Source organism: Ylistrum balloti, unplaced genomic scaffold, assembly GCF_031769215.1.
Source record: "Ylistrum balloti isolate Yb309-2 unplaced genomic scaffold, AGI_CSIRO_Ybal_v1 Utg369840, whole genome shotgun sequence".
Taxonomy (NCBI): Eukaryota; Metazoa; Mollusca; class Bivalvia; order Pectinida; family Pectinidae; genus Ylistrum; species Ylistrum balloti.
This window is the reverse complement of record NW_026781998.1, coordinates 971,089-994,374: the sequence shown is the minus strand read 5'-3', so window position 1 is coordinate 994,374 and position 23,286 is coordinate 971,089. Positions and strand designations below refer to the sequence as shown.

The 23,286-nt window shown below is 39.4% G+C and overlaps 3 protein-coding genes across 4 annotated transcripts in view; 1 reads left to right on the top strand and 2 right to left on the bottom strand.

The window, feature by feature from the left end:
* The window catches only part of LOC132545324 (protein mono-ADP-ribosyltransferase PARP14-like), a 66,498-nt gene extending 60,988 nt beyond the window's left edge, over positions 1-5,510 (top strand). Inside the window, 1 exon segment of the mRNA XM_060209002.1 lies at positions 4,388-5,510. Within this exon segment, the coding sequence (XP_060064985.1) occupies positions 4,388-4,659 (272 nt within the window). The 3' untranslated portion in view covers positions 4,660-5,510.
* A 2,388-nt stretch (positions 5,511-7,898) lies between these two features.
* Positions 7,899-10,511, bottom strand: LOC132545323 (mucin-2-like). Its single transcript, XM_060209001.1, has 2 exons — positions 10,507-10,511; positions 7,899-9,252 (listed from the first exon to the last, which is right to left on the bottom strand). Exons 1-2 carry the CDS (start codon positions 10,509-10,511, stop codon positions 8,031-8,033), a joined length of 1,227 nt encoding a protein of 408 aa, XP_060064984.1. The 3' UTR covers positions 7,899-8,030.
* Positions 10,506-23,286, bottom strand: part of LOC132545300 (pseudouridylate synthase 1 homolog) — a 36,880-nt gene continuing 24,099 nt past the window's right edge. For both annotated transcript variants that reach the window (XM_060208975.1, XM_060208976.1), the window contains 6 exons: positions 22,399-22,443; positions 20,616-20,690; positions 19,862-19,932; positions 16,051-16,135; positions 11,971-12,037; positions 10,506-10,967 (listed from right to left, as the gene is read on the bottom strand). In XM_060208975.1, the coding sequence (XP_060064958.1) occupies positions 10,816-10,967; positions 11,971-12,037; positions 16,051-16,135; positions 19,862-19,932; positions 20,616-20,690; positions 22,399-22,443 (495 nt within the window). In that variant the 3' untranslated portion in view covers positions 10,506-10,815. The remainder of the gene's footprint in view (positions 10,968-11,970; positions 12,038-16,050; positions 16,136-19,861; positions 19,933-20,615; positions 20,691-22,398; positions 22,444-23,286) is intronic.

Genomic DNA, 23,286 nt, shown 5'->3' with positions numbered 1-23,286 from the left:
GACAGAGAGGGGCCATGATAGTCGTGAATGGTTGAGACAGAGAGGGGCCATGATAGTCGTGAATGGTTGAGACAGAGAGGGGCCATGATAGTCGTGAATGGTTGAGACAGAGAGGGGCCATGATAGTCGTGAATGGTTGAGACAGAGAGGGGCCATGATAGCCGTGAATGGTTGAGACAGAGAGGGGCCATGATAGTCGTGAATGGTTGAGACAGAGAGGGGCCATGATAGGGTTGAGACCATGATAGTCGTGAATGGTTGAGACAGCGAGGGGCCATGATAGTCGTGAATGGTTGAGACAGAGAGGGGCCATGATAGTCGTGAATGGTTGAGACAGAGAGGGGCCATGATAGTCGTGAATGGTTGAGACAGAGAGGGGCCATGATAGTCGTGAATGGTTGAGACAGAGAGGGGCCATGATAGTTGTGAATGGTTGAGACAGAGAAGGGCCATGATAGCCGTGAATGGTTGAGACAGGGGCCATGATAGCCGTGAATGGTTGAGACAGGGACCATGATAGTCGTGAATGGTTGAGACAGAGAGGGGCCATGATAGTCGTGAATGGTTGAGACAGAGAGGGGCCATGATAGTCGTGAATGGTTGAGACAGAGAGGGGCCATGATAGTCGTGAATGGTTGAGACAGAGAGGGGCCATGATAGTCGTGAATGGTTGAGACAGAGAGGGGCCATGATAGAGGTTGAGACAGAGAGGGGCCATGATAGTCGTGAATGGTTGAGACAGAGAGGTTGGCCATGATAGTCGTGAATGGTTGAGACAGAGAGGGGCCATGATAGTCGTGAATGGTTGAGACAGAGAGGGGCCATGATAGTCGTGAATGGTTGAGACAGAGAGGGGCCATGATAGTCGTGAATGGTTGAGACAGAGACGGGCCATGATAGTCGTGAATGGTTGAGACAGAGAGGGGCCATGATAGTCGTGAATGGTTGAGAGGGGCCATGATAGTCGTGAATGGTTGAGACAGGGGCCATGATAGTCGTGAATGGTTGAGACAGAGAGGGGCCATGATAGTCGTGAATGGTTGAGACAGAGAGGGGCCATGATAGTCGTGAATGGTTGAGAGGGGCAGAGAGGGGCCATGATAGTCGTGAATGGTTGAGACAGAGAATGGTTGAGGGAGGGGCCATGATAGTCGTGAATGGTTGAGACAGAGAGGGGCCATGATAGTCGTGAATGGTTGAGACAGAGAGGGGCCATGATAGCCGTGAATGGTTGAGACAGAGAGGGGCCATGATAGTCGTGAATGGTTGAGACAGAGAGGGGCCATGATAGTCGTGAATGGTTGAGACAGAGAGGGGCCATGATAGTCGTGAATGGTTGAGACAGGGGCCTGGTTGAGACAGGGTCCATGATAGTCGTGAATTGTTGAGACAGAGAGGGGCCATGATAGTCGTGAATGGTTGAGACAGAGAGGGGCCATGATAGTCGTGAATGGTTGAGACAGAGAGGGGCCATGATAGTCGTGAATGGTTGAGACAGAGAGGGGCCATGATAGTCGTGAATGGTTGAGACAGAGAGGGGCCATGATAGCCGTGAATGGTTGAGACAGAGAGGGGCCATGATAGTCGTGAATGGTTGAGACAGAGAGGGGCCATGATAGATGGTTGAGACAGAGAGGCCATGATAGCCGTGAATGGTTGAGACAGAGAGGGGCCATGATAGTCGTGAATGGTTGAGACAGAGAGGGGCCATGATAGTCGTGAATGGTTGAGGGCCATGATAGTCGTGAATGGTTGAGACAGAGAGGGGCCATGATAGTCGTGAATGGTTGAGACAGAGAGGGGCCATGATAGTCGTGAATGGTTGAGACAGAGAGGGGCCATGATAGTCGTGAATGGTTGAGACAGAGAGGGGCCATGATAGTCGTGAATGGTTGAGACAGAGAGGGGCCATGATAGTCGTGAATGGTTGAGACAGAGAGGGGCCATGATAGTCATGAATGGTTGAGACAGAGAAGGGCCATGATAGCCGTGAATGGTTGAGACAGGGACCATGATAGTCGTGAATGGTTGAGACAGACAGGGGCCATGATAGCCGTGAATGGTTGAGACAGAGAGGGGCCATGATAGCCGTGAATGGTTGAGACAGAGAGGGGCCATGATAGTCGTGAATGGTTGAGACAGGGGCCATGATAGTCGTGAATGGTTGAGACAGAGAGGGACCATGATAGTCGTAAATGGTTGAGACAGGGGCCATGATAGTCGTGAATGGTTGAGACAGAGAGGGGCCATGATAGTCGTGAATGGTTGAGACAGAGAGGGGCCATGATAGTCGTGAATGGTTGAGACAGAGAGGGGCCATGATAGCCGTGAATGGTTGAGACAGAGAGGGGCCATGATAGTCATGAATGGTTGAGACAGAGAAGGGCCATGATAGCCGTGAATGGTTGAGACAGGGGCCATGATAGCCGTGAATGGTTGAGACAGGGGCCATGATAGCCGTGAATGGTTGAGACAGAGAGGGACCATGATAGTCGTGAATGGTTGAGACAGAGAGGGGCCATGATAGCCGTGAATGGTTGAGACAGAGAGGGGCCATGATAGTCGTGAATGGTTGAGACAGAGAGGGGCCATGATAGTCGTGAATGGTTGAGACAGAGAGGGGCCATGATAGTCGTGAATGGTTGAGACAGTGATAGCCGTGAATGGTTGAGACAGGGGCCATGATAGCCGTGAATGGTTGAGACAGAGAGGGGCCATGATAGTCGTGAATGGTTGAGACAGGGGCCATGATAGCCGTGAATGGTTGAGACAGAGAGGGGCCATGATAGTCGTGAATGGTTGAGACAGAGAGGGGCCATGATAGTCGTGAATGGTTGAGACAGGGGCCATGATAGTCGTGAATGGTTGAGACAGAGAGGGGCCATGATAGTCGTGAATGGTTGAGACAGAGAGGGGCCATGATAGTCGTGAATGGTTGAGACAGAGAGGGGCCATGATAGTTGTGAATGGTTGAGACTGGGGCCATGATAGTCGTGAATGGTTGAGACAGACAGGGGCCATGATAGTCGTGAATGGTTGAGACAGAGAGGGGCCATGATAGTCGTGAATGGTTGAGACAGAGAAGGGCCATGATAGTCGTGAATGGTTGAGACAGAGAGGGGCCATGATAGTCGTGAATGGTTGAGACAGAGAGGGGCCATGATAGTCGTGAATGGTTGAGACAGAGAGGGGCCATGATAGCCGTGAATGGTTGAGACAGAGAGGGGCCATGATAGTCGTGAATGGTTGAGACAGGGGCCATGATAGTCGTGAATGGTTGAGACAGAGAGGGGCCATGATAGCCGTGAATGGTTGAGACAGAGAGGGGCCATGATAGTCGTGAATGGTTGAGACAGGGGCCATGATAGTTGTGAATGGTTGAGACAGAGAGGGGCCATGATAGTCGTGAATGGTTGAGACAGGGGCCATGATAGCCGTGAATGGTTGAGACAGAGAGGGGCCATGATAGTCGTGAATGGTTGAGACAGGGACCATGATAGCCGTGAATGGTTGAGACAGAGAGGGGCCATGATAGCCGTGAATGGTTGAGACAGAGAGGGACCATGATAGTCGTGAATGGTTGAGACAGGGGCCATGATAGTTGTGAATGGTTGAGACAGAGAGGGGCCATGATAGTCGTGAATGGTTGAGACAGGGGCCAGAGTCGTGAATGGTTGAGACCATGATAGCCGTGAATGGTTGAGACAGGGGCCATGATAGCCGTGAATGGTTGAGACAGAGAGGGGCCATGATAGTCGTGAATGGTTGAGACAGAGAGGGGCCATGATAGTCGTGAATGGTTGAGACAGAGAGGGGCCATGATAGTCGTGAATGGTTGAGACAGGGGCCATGATAGTCGTGAATGGTTGAAACAGGGGCCATGATAGTCGTGAATGGTTGAGACAGAGAGGGGCCATGATAGCCGTGAATGGTTGAGACAGGGGCCATGATAGCCGTGAATGGTTGAGACAGAGAGGGGCCATGATAGTCGTGAATGGTTGAGACAGAGAGGGGCCATGATAGTCGTGAATGGTTGAGACAGAGAGGGGCCATGATAGTCGTGAATGGTTGAGACAGGGGCCATGATAGTCGTGAATGGTTGAGACAGAGAGGGGCCATGATAGCCGTGAATGGTTGAGACAGAGAGGGGCCATGATAGATTGCTCATTAGGTAGAGCATTAGATTTTACAGCCGCAGATGATGACCTGGTGTTCCTTACTCAGGGCAGTTTGAGATCATGGCTGTGTCCTTGGGTGAGACATTTTACCCCAATGGCTTTCAGAAGTATGTTACTGTTACTTTAAGAATTGAGCAAAAAGGAGTATTTAAAATAAGCCACATTTTATTGAAAATTTGGCTGTAACAAGATGTTTTCTTCTCTTACAGCCACAGCCTATGGTAATGGAGTATATTTTGCAGTAGATGCTTCTTACTCTGTCGGTTTCTGCCAGCCAGACAGAAATGGACTAAATCACATATTTTACACACGTGTCTTGACAGGGGAGTTGTGTGCAGGACACAGTGGGATGAGATACCTACCCGATGGAGTTCGGGGCACAACATATGATTCAGCCACCAACAATGTGTCTGCTCCATCCATCTATATCATTTTCCATGATAGCCAGGCATATCCTGCTTATCTCGTCAGCTTCAGGTAGTTGTCATCAGATGTCATGGGGGCAAAATGGACTGCACAGATCTGCTGGACATCTGAGGATAAAAGGAATTGCACAGATCTTTCGGACATCTAGGGACAAAATGGACTGCACAGATCTGCTGGACATCTAAGGACAAAATGGACTGCACTGACCTGTTGGACATCTAGGGACAGAATGGACTGCACTGACCTGTTGGACATCTAAGGACAAAATGGACTGCACTGACCTGTTGGACATCTAGGGACAGAATGGACTGCACTGACCTGTTGGACATCTAAGGACAAAATGGACTGCACTGACCTGTTGGACATCTAGGGACAGAATGGACTGCACTGACCTGTTGGACATCTAAGGACAAAATGGACTGCAGTGATCTGCTGGACATCTAGGGACAAAATGGACTGCACTGACCTGTTGGACATCTAGGGACAAAATGGACTGCACTGATCTGCTGGACATCTAGGGACAAAATGGACTGCACTGACCTGTTGGACATCTAGGGACAAAATGGACTGCACTGACCTGTTGGACATCTAGGGACAAAATGGACTGCACTGATCTGCTGGACATCTAGGGACAAAATGGACTGCACAGATACTGAAAGCAGTTCAATGCTTAAATAATCAAGTTGTGTAAGAGTCATTCTTAGTCAACAGTAGTTGGTAGTGGTCACTAATGATCAGCTCTGGGGAATAGTGGTCAATAGTGGTTTTAGTTAGAAAAATTACTTCTTTTGTCTCATTGCTAATTTTACAGTTACCAAGCAGCATCTATGTATTTATCTGTACTCGTATTACGTTTATTTTGTTCCTTTATCATCAGCTAGCTTATTGATAATATACGTTGTTTTGTTTTATGATAGTTTATAATGTCAACTTTTATGATATAAAGTACAGGAAACATTTCTAGTATACTATAATGATACAGACATATGTCTAATTGTTTTATATAAATCTACATATATGGAATATGTAACAAAAAAAAATTAATCATTCATAATTTATTTTGGTTAAATTCTTAGGTGTCCAAGGTCAAATGGTTTTATCTGTGTATGGTGCATACTTATTACAAACTATCATTTGAATGCTTTATACTGATTTCAGTGTAGACTGATATATTTCTGGTCTCTAGACACACAAAGTGTCTCATGTAGACAATGGAATAAATAATGGAATCTCTGACATAGACACACATTGTTTTGTGTAGACAGTGGAGTAAATATTGGTATTTCTGACATAAGACACATTGTTTTGTGTAGACAGTGGAGTAAATATTGGTATTTCTGACATAAGACACAATGTTTTGTGTAGACAGTGGAGTAAATATTGGTATTTCTGACATAAGACACACATTGTTTTGTGTAGACAGTGGAGTAAATATTGGTATTTCTGACATAAGACACAATGTTTTGTGTAGACAGTGGAGTAAATATTGGTATTTCTGATATAAGACACACATTGTTTTGTGTAGACAGTGGAGTAAATATTGGTATTTCTGACATAAGACACATTGTTTTGTGTAGACAGTGGAGTAAATATTGGTATTTCTGACATAAGACACACAATGTTTTGTGTAGACAGTGGTGTAAATATTGGTATTTCTGACATAAGACACAATGTTTTGTGTAGACAGTGGAGTAAATATTGGTTTTTCTGACATAAGACACACATTTTGTGTAGACAGTGGAGTAAATATTGGTATTTCTGACATAAGACACAATGTTTTGTGTAGACAGTGGAGTAAATATTGGTATTTCTGACATAAGACACACATTGTTTTGTGTAGACAGTGGAGTAAATATTGGTATTTCTGACATAAAACACAATGTTTTGTGTAGACAGAGGAGTAAATATTGGTTTTTCTGACATAAGACACACAATGTTTTGTGTAGACAGTGGTGTAAATATTGGTATTTCTGACATAAGACACACAAAGGAGATTTTTATCACATACATACAATGAAATTACCAATGTATTATTACATCACTATGAGTTCTTATCATGTGACCTATTATAACCGAGGATAAAGATGATCTCACTCAATGAGAGATTACAATACAAATAGAGAAACATGTAGAACCATCAGCCTTAAAGAATGATAGCAGGAAGAGCATGCCAATAATCAGATAATTTATTGATGAAATTTTGTGATATTTTTGTTGAAATTGACTTGTTTAAAGATATTTATGTATTTGATCAGTACTGTAGTGTAAGATCAATCAGATTTTATTTAAAATCAATGTCTAATAACATCTGCCCCTTAATCAAATATCATGATGAATAAAATCAATGTTTAAAATACAGGTGCTCCTAATTTTGTTGTCTTTTAAAGTTTACATTTCAATATACATACATGCACTAATGTAATAATATCAAGAAATACAGATAAGTTAAACCTGTAATCAATAAACAAAACCATGGTACATGTCATGACTTTCACGAAAAATTGTTACCTGTTGAAGTGTTTGGCTAAACCACAAACATTTGAATCATGGAAAAATAACCACTTTTGATAATATATATATACATATGTTACAGTAAGATTGTGAAATCAGGGATTTCATGAAATCACTGAAACTTTCAATGAATTCGTGAAATCCCTAATTCACTTAGTCATCTTTAGGGATTTCCTGTAATTACTGGAATGATGATTATGTAAAGATTCTTTATACACAACCAGGATAAACAAATCGGCAATCACTGACCATGCCTTGCAGGAAAACCATGTGATTGACTGGGAAAACTCAAAGGTGCTCGATAGAGAGAACCATCTTCTGAAGCGACAGATCAAAGAAGCCATCTGGATACGCCGCAGCGGGGCAGTTCTGAACCGAGATGAGGGGGCTCATAGACTCTCGCACATCTATGACCAAGTAATAAAATAAGCGTAGCCGAATGGTTTTACTATTCGCTAACAGTCATTTCGGCACTTGTCAGCATGTCCGAAATCGACGACAACTCGTACACATATCACACCTTTGTGTACATGTTTTACTGGTCATTTGTCTGAGGAAGGTGACAGCGTACGGATTGTACTGGTCACCGAAACGTCACATATTAAAATTCCTGGTTGTGTATAAAGAATCTTTACATAATCCTTACTTTCCAACCTGATGAAAATGTTCAGTATTACTGGAATGATGCTTAAGTTATTTCACCAAATCCCTGGATTTCCTTTGTGTTAAATTATAACAAAAAAATGTTTTTTATGTACTTTATTGATTACTCATACATCCTAGTAATGTTAACCACAACTGATCATCATGATAAAAAGCAACAAACAGCTTTGTTTATTTTTAAGTTTATAATCATCCCCATCGAAAGCTGTATAATGCAGATAATGTTCTCCCTACATGGTATCTGTAAACACTTTACTTATTTGGATAAGTAAGGCTATTGTGACATCTACTTTTACAAAGTCTCTTTGTTTTATAGCACTTGCACCTGTTTGTCTGACACTGTGTCTTGCCTTTGCTGCAATCACAACAAAAGAATCCTTGTCCACCAGAAGCTGTAGATTTAAGAGCCTGACAAAGTGTGGTTGTACTGTCCATATTAACATCATAGTAATTCAGGAGTTGCTGGGGACAGAGATCGAACTGATTCCTGGTATACTTAACTTTAAAAACACCAGCTTTCATCACAATTCTGTACATGTCATTTTCATCACAATTAACAATTACTCCAAGGATATTTCTTGGGTCACCTCTACATCTGTCCACCATGGGAATGGGCATGGTAATATTATCTCCAGGTTCACCTGTTTTTATGTCAGTACACTTCACCATCCTTTCTCTGTGGACTAGCTGAGCCGCTCGCACTCTTTTATGCTGATCGCTGATATCTTGAAGCCGTCTGTCAAGAGATGAAGAAGTGAACGGCGGGAACGGCGGTTCAGCAGTGAAAGCAGTCGAAGGCGATGGTCCAGTGGTGGTAGTGATCGAAGGCAGTGGTCCACTGGTGGTAGTGGTCGAAGGCGGTGGTTCAGTAGTGGTAGTGGTCGAAGGCAGTTGTTCAGTGGTGGTAGTGGTAGAAGGCGATGGTCCAGCGGTGGTAGTGATCGAAGGCAGTGGTCTACTGGTGGTAGTGGTCGAAGGCGGTGGTTCAGTAGTGGTAGTGGTCGAAGGCAGTTGTTCAGTGGTGGTAGTGGTAGAAGACGATGGTTCAGTGGTGGTAATGGTCGAAGGCGGTGGTTCAGTGGTTGTAGTTGTTGAAAGCGGTGGTTCAGTGGTGGTAGTGGTGAAAGTAGTTGAAGGCGATGGTTCAGTGGTGGTAGTGATCGAAGGCGGTGGTCCACTGGTGGTAGTGGTCGAAGGCGGTGGTTCAGTAGTGGTAGTGGTCAAAGGCAGTTGTTCAGTGGTGGTAGTGGTAGAAGACGATGGTTCAGTGGTGGTAATGGTCAAAGGCAGTGGTTCAGTGGTTGTAGTTGTTGAAAGCAGTGGTTCAGTGATGGTAGTGGTCAAAGGCGGTTGTTCAGTGGTGGTAGGGATCGATAGCTCAGCTCTGGTCAGAAGTGGTGACTCATAGAAGGCCTGCCTGTAACTGTGGCCACCCAGTTGAAGATTGTACCCACTTCTTTTTCCACTGTCCCTTCTTTACTAACCAGAGACAACTCCTCTTTAATTCCCTTTCTGACCTTAGTGATTCTATACCTCCTTCAATTGATACATTTCTCAAAGGTTCTCCTATACTTGATGCAAACATGAATAAATTTATTCTTGATATAGTTCAGAGATTCATAACTGACACTGGTCGCCTATTTTAGCAAATGTACATCCCATTCTATACTTCTATCTTTTCTATCTCTCATTTGTATTTGATGTCTCAAGTGTGGGTCCGCCTGTCCATTTTAGGGACTCAGCTCAGGATTATGTGCAAATGGACTGTTTGAACCTGCAGCCTGTCCCACCACAAATGGACATATTTTGACCCAGTCTTGTAATATCTTGTGATACCTAATTTGTATTTTTTAGTTTATGTTACTGTTCTGGTACTCAATAATACAAACGATGGTGATGCCTATTTTGCATTTCGGTTATATAATCATCCATTTGAATCTATCTTCTACATTCTTATTCCTAATATTATTATTATCTGTTATCTCTAATTTTGATTGATGTTTCTGTATACTTGTTTATGCACTGTAAGGAGAGGGCTTTCATAGGCTCTGCCTGTTGCCCAATTCCCACTGTCAATACCACCATGACAATAAAATATTCTGAAAGTGATAGAGGGCCAGAAGACCATCTTCAGACTGAAGCCTGTCGAGGATTTAAGGTGAGAGATTGGATGATGTCAAGCTGACTTTAGGGTCCTCTCCAAACATGGCCTTGTATGGTGTTCAGTTCTGCATGATGGGCACAGTTCTTCTTTTGTTGAACAAATTTGAGTCCCACTGTCCAGTCCTGGTGTTGTGGTGTCTCATCCAGGTCACAAGAAATATCTTTAATGTCGCTATTTGCTCTTTCAACAGAGTCTTGACTTTGGAGGTGTCTAGGCTTGCCATGAACCATGATGAGTTCAGGCCACAACTCTTTGAGCTCCGCGATGACATGTGCTGTGAATTCTGAGCTGTTGGTGCTCTAAAGGATGGCAGGTGTTATTAGATACTGTATTGATAACAGATATTTAACCTATGACCCTTTATGTGACCTGTTGATGTGACCTTAGTAGGAAGCAGTTCTTCCTTAATGGTTTTTGACAGTAGTAGAATCTACATCATATCTATTAAAGTTGATATTACTATCATGAACTATACCAGGGAGTCCAATCTAAAGCTGATTAAGATGTCATAGGAAAAACAACATCTGGGTGTTATACTTAGTAGGTCAAGAAACAGAACCATACCTCATCACATTCTTTATTGTCCAATAGTGGCATCACAATTGTGAAATGGCATACAAGTGTAATAACACATGACACCAGCCAACAGGCAGTCATCTTATCATTGACATTTACATTTTGAATAAAGAACCAGCAGCAAGTTATCACATTGACTGTGCCTAAAAGATTTTCATGTCCAGAGCCCTGCTACAGAATAGTGCATCCCTTGACATTCCTTCCTGAAGGTCACAAGACTTAAAAGACCACAGCTACAGACTAGTGGTTTTAATCATTCAATTGACCTTCACCAAATTAAACAAGAAAAGACCAATATCATGAGACCTCCATCTTGTTTTTATCCTTGTTATTAACCGTTGTATCACCAGATTTCTCTTCCATATCCTTGTCTGCTAGTTTTCTTTCTTCCTTGTTCGATTCATCCTCCTTTCCAATTTCATTAGAAGAGATTTTGATGTCTTTTTCCTCTGTAAGACATCATAAACAAAAATGCCTTAAAAATGATCAAAACATTTTAAACAATGCCATCATTCAATCACATCTATTTCACTGTGACAAAAATCCCCTACCTCATGTCTTTCCTATACTATAGATCTGTTTCACTGTGACAAAAATCCCCTACCTCATGTCTTTCCTATACTATAGATCTGTTTCACTGTGACAACAATCCCCTACCTCATGTCTCTCCTATACTACAGATCTGTTTCACTGTGACAACAATCCCCTACATCATGTCTCTCCGATACTACAGATCTGTTTCACTGTGACAACAATCCCCTACTTCATGTCTCTCCGATACTATAGTTCAGTTTCACTGTGACAACAATCCCCTACCTCATGTCTCTCCTATACTACAGATCTGTTTCACTGTGACAACAATCCCCTACCTCATGTCTCTCCTATACTACAGATCTGTTTCACTGTGACAACAATCCCCTACCTCATGTCTCTCCTATACTACAGATCTGTTTCACTGTGACAACAATCCCCTACCTCATGTCTCTCCTATACTTCAGATCTGTTTCACTGTGACAACAATCCCCTACCTCATGTCTCTCCTATACTACAGATCTGTTTCACTGTGACAAAAATCCCCTACCTCATGTCTCTCCTATACTACAGATCTGTTTCACTGTGACAACAATCCCCTACTTCATGTCTCTCCTATACTACAGATCTGTTTCACTGTGACAACAATCCCCTACCTCATGTCTCTCCTATACTACAGATCTGTTTCACTGTGACAACAATCCCCTACCTCATGTCTCTCCTATACTACAGATCTGTTTCACTGTGACAACAATCCCCTACCTCATGTCTCTCCTATACTACAGATCTGTTTCACTGTGACAACAATCCCCTACCTCATGTCTCTCCTATACTACAGATCTGTTTCACTGTGACAACAATCCCCTACCTCATGTCTCTCCTATACTACAGATCTGTTTCACTGTGACAACAATCCCCTACCTGTTGTTTCTTGATTTTCAGAAGTTGAAGCTGATTTTTCTTTCTTACTGAGTTCTTCATTCTGAAACTAGACAATAAAATAAATGTTATAGGGACAGTCTGATATTGTACTGTAGCATTATTTTATATTAAATTCACTTTTCAATCATGAACAAAAGGTCCAATGGGCCTGATTGCTTACTTTTTTTTAAACAGTAAAGACATGACTGAGAGTCCCTAATGGTGTGGAGGTATACAGTTCATGTGTTTCAGTGGTACTCAGAGTCCCTAATGGTGTGCAGGTATACAGTTCATGTGTTTCAGTGGTACTCAGAGTCCCTAATGGTGTGCAGGTATACAGTTCATGTGTTTCAGTGGTACTCAGAGTCCCTAATGGTGTGCAGGTATACAGTTCATGTGTTTCAGTGGTACTCAGAGTCCCTAATGGTGTGCAGGTATACAGTTCATGTGTTTCAGTGGTACTCAAGTCCCTAATGGTGTGCAGGTATACAGTTCATGTGTTTCAGTGGTACTCAGAGTCCCTAATGGTGTGCAGGTATACAGTTCATGTGTTTCAGTGGTACTCAGAGTCCCTTATGGTGTGGAGGTATACAGTTCATGTGTTTCAGTGGTACTCAAGTCCCTAATGGTGTGGAGGTATACAGTTCATGTGTTTCAGTGGTACTCAGAGTCCCTAATGGTGTGCAGGTATACAGTTCATGTGTTTCAGTGGTACTCAGAGTCCCTAATGGTGTGCAGGTATACAGTTCATGTGTTTCAGTGGTACTCAGAGTCCCTAATGGTGTGCAGGTATACAGTTCATGTGTTTCAGTGGTACTCAGAGTCCCTAATGGTGTGCAGGTATACAGTTCATGTGTTTCAGTGGTACTCAAGTCCCTAATGGTGTGGAGGTATACAGTTCATGTGTTTCAGTGGTACTCAGAGTCCCTAATGGTGTGCAGGTATACAGTTCATGTGTTTCAGTGGTACTCAGAGTCCCTTATGGTGTGGAGGTATACAGTTCATGTGTTTCAGTGGTACTCAAGTCCCTAATGGTGTGGAGGTATACAGTTCATGTGTTTCAGTGGTACTCAGAGTCCCTAATGGTGTGCAGGTATACAGTTCATGTGTTTCAGTGGTACTCAGAGTCCCTAATGGTGTGCAGGTATACAGTTCATGTGTTTCAGTGGTACTCAGAGTCCCTAATGGTGTGCAGGTATACAGTTCATGTGTTTCAGTGGTACTCAGAGTCCCTAATGGTGTGCAGGTATACAGTTCATGTGTTTCAGTGGTACTCAGAGTCCCTTATGGTGTGGAGGTATACAGTTCATGTGTTTCAGTGGTACTCAAGTCCCTAATGGTGTGGAGGTATACAGTTCATGTGTTTCAGTGGTACTCAGAGTCCCTAATGGTGTGCAGGTATACAGTTCATGTGTTTCAGTGGTATTAGAGTCCCTAATGGTGTGCAGGTATACAGTTGTGTGTTTCAGTGGTACTAGAGTCCCATAATGGTGTGTGTGTAGAAGTCAGGTATACAGTTCATGTGTTTCAGTGGTACTCAGAGTCCCTAATGGTGTGCAGGTATACAGTTCATGTGTTTCAGTGGTACTCAAATCCTATCTTGTTTGTGGTGGATTTCACAGATGAGGATTTGTGTGTAGAAGTCAATGATATGGTATTAAATATCTTTTTAATAGCATGACGGCAGGGATTTGTGTGTAGAAGTCAATGATATGGTATTAAATATCTTTTTAATAGCATGACGGCAGGGATTTGTGCGTAGAAGTCAATGATATGGTATCAAATATCTTTTTAATAGCATGACGGCAGGGATTTGTGCGTAGAAGTCAATGATATGGTATCAAATATCTTTTTAATAGCATGACGGCAGGGATTTGTGCGTAGAAGTCAATGATATGGTATCAAATATCTTTTTAATAGCATGACGGCAGGGATTTGTGCGTAGAAGTCAATGATATGGTATCAAATATCTTTTTAATAGCATGACGGCAGGGATTTGTGCGTAGAAGTCAATGATATGGTATCAAATATCTTTTTAATAGCATGACGGCAGGGATTTGTGCGTAGAAGTCAATGATATGGTATCAAATATCTTTTTAATAGCATGACGGCAGGGATTTGTGCGTAGAAGTCAATGATATGGTATCAAATATCTTTTTAATAGCATGACGGCAGGGATTTGTGTGTAGAAGTCAATGATATGGTATTAAATATCTTTTTAATAGCATGACGGCAGGGATTTGTGTGTAGAAGTCAATGATATGGTATCAAATATCTTTTTAATAGCATGACGGCAGGGATTTGTGTGTAGAAGTCAATGATATGGTATTAAATATCTTTTTACTAGCATGACGGCAAGGATTTGTGTGTAGAAGTCAATGATATGGTATTAAATATCTTTTTAGTAGCATGACGGCAAGGATTTGTGTGTAGAAGTCAATGATATGGTATTAAATATCTTTTTAATAGCATGACGGCAAGGATTTGTGTGTAGAAGTCAATGATATGGTATTAAATATCTTTTTAATAGCATGACGGCAAGGATTTGTGTGTAGAAGTCAATGATATGGTATTAAATATCTTTTTAGTAGCATGACGGCAAGGATTTGTGTGTAGAAGTCAATGATATGGTATTAAATATCCTTTTAAGAACATGGGAGTGTTTCTAGGCTGTTTATGTAAATTGATGTCACATAGATATTCAGAAATATGAAAATCTGAATTCACTTTAAGTTACCTGAATGTGTCTGTGTATGTGTGTCTTAAACAGGTGATTACAGCACACTTGGTTGACTGTGACACCATATATTTTTGTAGGGCTCAAATTTCCTGGTTTTCCAAACATGTCTGTTTTTCTTGGCATTTCATTTGATGGATAATTCTTGTTCACAAAATCCACTAGTACTATAATCCATACCTATCTGTCTGTCATTTCATGGACATATAAAGTCATGATTACGAGTAACCATAAAATAAATGAAAATAAATCAACTACAAACATTTCTGCTTTGATGGCATTATGTTGGACAATACAAATACCACAGATCTGTGTCAGTAAAACATGGTTATAAATCAGCAGACTTATTGGTCTCGGTAGATACGGGTGTAAGTATAGCGTAGTACATGGTTATAAATCAGCAGACTTATTGGTCTCAGTAGATACGGGTGTAAGTATAGCGTAGTACATGGTTATAAATCAGCAGACTTATTGGTCTCGGTAGATACGGATGTAAGTATAGCGTAGTACATGGTTATAAATCAGCAGACTTATTGGTCTCAGTAGGTACGGGTGTAAGTATAGCGTAGTACGCAAGTTACGGCACAAATTTCTTTTGTCTATTTTATTCCTTTATTTTCAAATCAGAATTGATAAGGCATCATATGAAACATAAATTTACACAAAACATCCGCATTTTACTTGAACCATTATATGGAAATACATTTTTGTATCCTTCAACAATTTTATGGCCGATCTTTCTTATTCAAAGAGCAATAACGGTCCTTATTATATTTATATATACATATATATCTTATATATTTTTATTTCAATTATATATGATACCTTAAATAACATATCACCTATCTTACTAGGATATATAGAATAAATCATATATTATATAAAGCTTTAGATATAATATCTTATTTAGATATATGAGATATCTGGTATATTATACAAGACATTTCATGTAGCTTATTGTAGCTTCACTTTCTATGTACTTTGTATTGGTCAGGTTTAACAGGCAAACAATATGGTTCTCATATTATATGGACAGCTTAGTTGTCTTACTTCCCAATCAAGTTTTACGCTGGCACAAGATGGCACCCACACTACACAGGTAACGTGGCCACACCTCAGTGGTTTAGTATCTGCCCGAGCTTATTGGAAGATGCAGTATATACAGTCGAACCTTGTTATCTCAAACTCGTGTTACATGAAAACCCTGTTTAATTTGAAGCATATCATTGGTCCCTGCCTCACTTTACACAAAACATTCAAACTTACTTCAATCCAATACTCGATGGTCCTGCCGAGTTAATGATCAGGGGTTAGACTGTTTACATATAAAAAAGCAAACTCACATCTTTGTATTTCCAGTTTAACAATTTTTCTGGAGGTATTTCGTCGTAGTCATGGTGCTCAAGGGTCCCCAGCCAAATCTTCATTCTGAACAGTTAAGGCTTCAAGTCCAGTATCACATTATAAAATAGACTTCTGGATTATGTAAATTATGTAGTAACCAATGGGTAAGATATCTCCAGTATAATCATAACAAAATACAATCCATAACGGCTGCCTTGTGACCAAGAATATCAGTCATCCTTATCATTAACAAGTCTGATACCAGTGGAGTTGTGCACAATATCAGACACAACCACAGGTATTATTTAAAACACAAAACAGCAATTGTGCACATCTCGCATCAAAGAATAAAGGTAAACAGGAGTGGAGATAACAGGTGAACAAAATTGGATATCACAGGTGTACAGAATTGGAGATTACAGGTGTACAGAATTGGTGATTACAGGTGTACAGAATTGGAGATTACAAATGTACAGATTTGGAGATTACAAGTGTACAGATTTGGATATCACAGGTGTACAGAATTGGAGATTACAGGTGTACAGTTTTGGAGATTACAAGTGTACAGAATTGGAGATTACAGGTGTACAGAATTGGTGATTACAGGTGTACAGAATTGGAGATTACAAGTGTACAGATTTGGAGATTACAAGTGTACAGATTTGGAGATTACAGGTGTACAGATTTGGAGATTACAGGTGTACAAAATGGGAGATTACAGGTGTACAGAATTGGAGATTACAAGTGTACAGATTTGGAGATTACAAGTGTACAGATTTGGTGATTACAGGTGTACAGATTTGGAGATTACAGGTGTACAGATTTGGAGATTACAGGTGTACAAAATGGGAGATTACAGATGTACAGATTTGGAGATTACACATGTACAGAATTGGAGATTACAGGTGTAGAAAATGGGAGATTACAGATGTACAGATTTGGAGATTACAAGTGTTAAGAAATGGAGAATACAGGTGTACAGAATTGGAGATTACAGGTGTACAGATTTGGAGATTACAAGTGTACAGAATTGGAGATTACAGGTGTACAGAATTGGTGATTACAGGTGTACAGAATTGGAGATTACAGGTGTACAGATTTGGAGATTACAAGTGTACAGAATTGGAGATTACAGGTGTACAGAATTGGTGATTACAGGTGTACAGAATTGGAGATTACAGGTGTACAGAATTGGAGATTACAGATGTACAGAATTGGAGATTACACGTGTACAGAATTGGAGATTACAGGTGTACAAAATTGGTGATTACAGGTGTACAAAATTGGTGATTACAGGTGTACAGAATTGGAGATTACAGGTGTACAAAATTGGTGATTACAGGTGTACAGAATTGGAGATTACAGGTGTACAAAATTGGTGATTACAGGTGTACAGAATTGAAGATATGAGGACTGATTGATAAGTTGTCAGCCTTGTATTGAAGAAGTTAAGCAGGGATGTCCTTTTTCAGTGTTTCTATTTCCTGACTATTTAAGTATACCCAAAGACTGGTGTCATTGGGTCACTTTATGTCAAAGAGGTAATGCTCTAGACAAGGCAAGTGACTTTTTCAAAATAGACAAAATTGCTGAAAGATCAATGATTCAATATATGCATAAGAAAGGATATCCAAATTGATATGGTAACAACATTAGGGAATGATGCCCCTTCAAATGCTACCGTGAAAATGTGGGTGGCAGGATTTAAGCATGGCAGGCAGAGCCTTGAGGATGACACCCGTCCTGGAAGGCCAGTCTGCTGTAACCCCAGAACTGGCCAATAAATTCCACGATATTGTTTTTGCTGACAAGCAACCTACAGAAAAATATATAGCAAGTACAGTTGGAATTTCATAGAAAAGAGTACATTCCATTCTTGCAATGAGAAAGCTCTGAGCCCATTTGGGAAGCAAGACTTCTGACAGTTGATCACCAGCATACCAGGTGGACTTTGTGACATGCTAATCTGAACCTTTCAGAGGCAAATCCTGCTAATTTCTAAAGTAGTTGGTGACTATTGGTGAAAGGTGGGTCCATCATTGCACCCCAGAGGCCAAACAACAGTCTAAACAATGGAAGCAGCCTGGTTCACCCCTGACAAAGAAGGCAAAAACTGATCCATCAGCTGGAAAGGTATTGGCCTTTGTTTTCTGAGATGCTGATGGTATTCTGATGGTATAAAGGGACAAACAATCAATGGCACATATTATGCATCACCTCTCTGGCAGTTAAGAGCAAATATTAAACTAAAGTACAGCAGAAGACACATGTCTGTCATTGGCAAGCCTGCCATTAACAACTGTGGTTTTGAATTAACTGAGCATTCACCTTATTCACATGATCTCGCTCCATCAGACTGTCATCCAAAATTCATTCCAAAGTTGAAAAAAGCCATTTCTTGTACCTACTTTCGGTCAGATAATGACTTCATACATGCAGTAGAGGACTTTCTGAACAGTCAAGAAAATGATTCCTTAAAAGCGGCATTGAGGTCTTTAAACATTGCTGGCAAAAGTGTATAGATACTGAAGGGGTTGATATTGAAAAAATAATTCAATATGTCCGCCAAAAGTCAAACCCTTTAATATGAGGCACGCAACTTACCAATCGGCCCTCGTAACATTTGTACAGAATTGGCAACAACAAGAGTACATAATTGGAGACAATGTCCTGAAACTGTCATCCGTTTAGGGTTTTGTCACTCCTTTACTGTTTTTCTCTTTAATTTAGTTGTGAAAACAAGATTCAAACAATGCTCCATAAAAACTCACAAGTATAAAATATCTCCTAAATGCTATAAACCATACAAAAGAATGTCCTCCATAAATTCTCAGTAAAAAAGATAGTACCCTTTAAATTTTCAGTAAAAATAAAAACTCTCAGTTCCCCATATGCTTAGTAAAAATGAAAGTACCCCATAATTTTTTAGCTAACGAGAAAGTATCCCTTAAATTCACAGTAAAAAACAAAGTATCCCTTAAATTAATGGTAATGAAGAAAGCATCCCCTAAATTCACAGTAAAAAACAAAGTATCCCTTAAATTAATGGTAATAAAGAAAGTATCCCTTAAATTAATGGTAATGAAGAAAGTATCCCTTAAATTAATGGTAATGAAGAAAGCATCCCCTAAATTAATGGTAATGAAGAAAGCATCCCCTAAATTAATGGTAATGAAGAAAGCATCCCCTAAATTAATGGTAATGAAGAAAGCATCCCCTAAATTAATGGTAATGAAGAAAGTATCCCCTAAATTAATGGTAATGAAGAAAGCATCCCCTAAATTAATGGTAATGAAGAAAGCATCCCCTAAATTAATGGTAATGAAGAAAGCATCCCCTAAATTAATGGTAATGAAGAAAGCATCCCCTAAATTAATGGTAATGAAGAAAGCATCCCCTAAATTAATGGTAATGAAGAAAGCATCCCCTAAATTAATGGTAATGAAGAAAGTATCCCCTAAATTAATGGTAATGAAGAAAGCATCCCCTAAATTCACAGTAAAAAACAAAGTATCCCTTAAATTAATGGTAATGAAGAAAGCATCCCCTAAATTCACAGTAAAAAACAAAGTATCCTTAAATTAATGGTAATAAAGAAAGTATCCCTTAAATTAATGGTAAAAAACAAAGTATCCCTTAAATTAATGGTAATGAAGAAAGCATCGCCTAAATTCACAGTAAAAAACAAAGTATCCCTTAAATTATTGGTAATAAAGAAAGCATCCCATAAATTCATAGTAAAAAACAAAGTATCCCTTAAATTATTGGTAATAAAGAAAGCATCCCATAAATTCATAGTAAAAAAGATACGAGAGTTCCTCTTTTTCACTTCTGATCATTTCTGGGTAGATATGCTCCTCTTTGAACTTGTCTATTGCTTCCTGGAAAAGATTTCAAAGTTACTGTAAGAAAATTATATACAAAAAAATTGTACACCTTATCACCTGTCTGTAAAATTCATTGCTGTTTCATATTAATCGTAAGTCTACGATGGTAATGACAAAGTGTCATGTGTTGAACAAAGCATAGCCAGTACTCTTCACACTGGTCATGTGTATGATGAAGGTGACTGTGTAGTCATCGAAATGTCACACTCAAACCTTCTGCTGGTTGTGTCTTAAGAACTTTTTTTCTATAGTATAACATTTACAGTCAGTATACCATAATACTAGTACAATAATTTTACTTTTGATAACAACATTATTAAGGTGTTACTTTTCTTCCTCTGTGAAAGAGAACATATGAAAACCAAATAAACCAACTCAGCTTTGAAATCACACAAGTCAAGATTCCTGTATTTGCTACACTTTTCCAGACAATTTTATACATGAAAAAAAATTTTTTTTTTCTTTTACAGTAATTACATCTTGTTTTTTTTCGTGTGTCAACTATTGCAAAAACTTTTATCTACATTTGTATGCTAACATACAGTCTCTACCTATCAAACAATGTGAGTGTCACCGTGGTAATTTCCTTTTCTGCTGAGCTATTGAAAATTGATTCTGTGATAACAGCAATAATTATTGTTCACATTAATTCTTCATGCATGAAAATTGACACTTACTCTATGGTCAGACCAGCTGAGTTTTTGGTGAAGGCCATCACTTCCATATCTCTTGTTATAACCTGTATAGTGTAGCTACAAAAAAAAGGGAAAAAAGCAACAGTCATACATGTATATATTTCAATTTAATTCATCTAACTAACTGTAAGTTTGGAATTTTGAAAGTCTACATCATACAAAATCTATAACAAAAGCTAATTTAGTTTCATAAAAAAACATAATTTGAAGGAGGATGAGGACTTTTCAGAGGAATTCTGCCATTTCCAGGATACACAGTTTCTCCTAGGGCATAAAGATACTTTCTAGAATACACAGTTTCTCCTAGGACATTAAGACACTTTCTAGGATACACAGTTTCTCCTAGGACATTAAGATACTTTCTAGAATACACAGTTTCTCCTAGGACATTAAGATACTTTCTAGGATACACAGTTTCTCCTAGGACATTAAGATACTTTCTAGGATACACAGTTTCTCCTAGGACATTAAGACACTTTCTAGGATACACAGTTTCTCCTAGGACATTAAGATACTTTCTAGGATACACAGTTTCTCCTAGGACATTAAGACACTTTCTAGGATACACAGTTTCTCCTAGGACATTAAGATACTTTCTAGGATACACAGTTTCTCCTAGGACATTAAGATACTTTCTAGGATACACAGTTTCTCCTAGACATTATCATTTACACAGTTTCTCCTAGGACATTAAGACACTTTTACACAGAAGATTTTTAGGCACACAGTTTCTCCTAGGACATTAAGATACTTTCTAGAATACATAGTTTCTCCTAGGACATTAAGACACTTTCTAGGATACACAGTTTCTCCTAGGACATTAAGATACTGTCAAACTCTCTATAATACACAGTTTCTCCTAGGACATTAAGAAAAATAATTTCTACATACACAGTTTCTCCTAGGACATTATACTTTCTAAAATACACATGTTTCTCCTAGGGTTCATTTTTTGTGAATTTTCAAAAGAAAACACAATTTCTTAGACATTTGATTTCAGATACACAGTTTCTCCACCTACTGTAAATTAACTTTAATTCGGATTGTGAATCACTTGGAGGATAAGATATTTGTGGATTAACATTTCTCACAGAACATAAATGAAAATAAAACCCCAGTTTTATGATATCATTTTTAAATTTTACCAAAGACCAATTTTAAATAAAACATGTGAGAGAGAGAAATATTACATTTTTTAGGCAGAACTTTCACCATATATATAGTATCACACTGCAAGATTACCTGCCTCTCATGAGAATAACATACAATGATTTCAAATGTCCTCTTTTACGTCTCATAAAATAGCTAAACAAAGCCACTGTCAAACTCTCTATAACAAAACATGTTTCTAATTATAATTTTAAAAAATAATTTCTTGCATTGATGATCTGAAGTTGTTCTATCCTAGAAACTCTATATTGTAAAATCATACATGTTTTCAAAGGGTTCATTTTTTGTGAATTTTCAAAAGAAAAACCAATTTATTGACATTTGATTTCATTGATATACAGTGCTCACGAATTCACACCTACTGTAAATTAACTTTAATTCGGAATTGTGAATCACTTGGAGGATATATGAATTTGTGGATTAACATTAACCACAGAATAAATGAAAATAAAACCCCACAAAAATTGATGATTTTACAGTAATGTCAATGATGTTTGAAGTACCTCAACTGAAAATCTGATTCAAATGACATATATCTATTTTAATCAGTGACCACATGTATACTGGAGTGGAAAGATTATATAAATATGATTACCTCCTCTAGCATGAGACCACTTCCTGGAGCCCTGGGAACGTCAATCTAAAAAAAGGTAATCAACATATCATCAATGGACATCGTGACACTAACACTGAACAATGTTAATCAATATATCATCAATGGACATCGTGACACTAACACTGAACAATGTTAATCAATATATCATCAATGGACATCGTGACACTAAAAATGAACAATGTTAATCAATATATCATCAATGGACATCGTGACACTAACACTGAACAAAGTTAATCAATATATCATCAATGGACATCGTGACACTAAAAATGAACAATGTTAATCAATATATCATCAATGGACATCGTGACACTAACACTGAACAATGTTAATCAATATATCATCAATGGACATCGTGACACTAAAAATGAACAATGTTAATCAATATATCATCAATGGACATCGTGACACTAACACTGAACAATGTTAATCAATATATCATCAATGGACATCGTGACACTAACACTGAACAATGTTAATCAATATATCATCAATGGACATCGTGACACTAAAAATGAACAATGTTAATCAATATATCATCAATGGACATCGTGACACTAACACTGAACAATGTTAATCAATATATCATCAATGGACATCGTGACACTAACACTGAACAATGTTAATCAATATATCATCAATGGACATCGTGACACTAACACTGAACAATGTTAATCAATATATCATCAATGGACATCGTGACACTAACACTGAACAATGTTAATCAATATATCATCAATGGACATCGTGACACTAAAAATGAACAATGTTAATCAATATATCATCAATGGACATCGTGACACTAACACTGAACAATGTTAATCAATATATCATCAATGGACATCGTGACACTAAAAATGAACAATG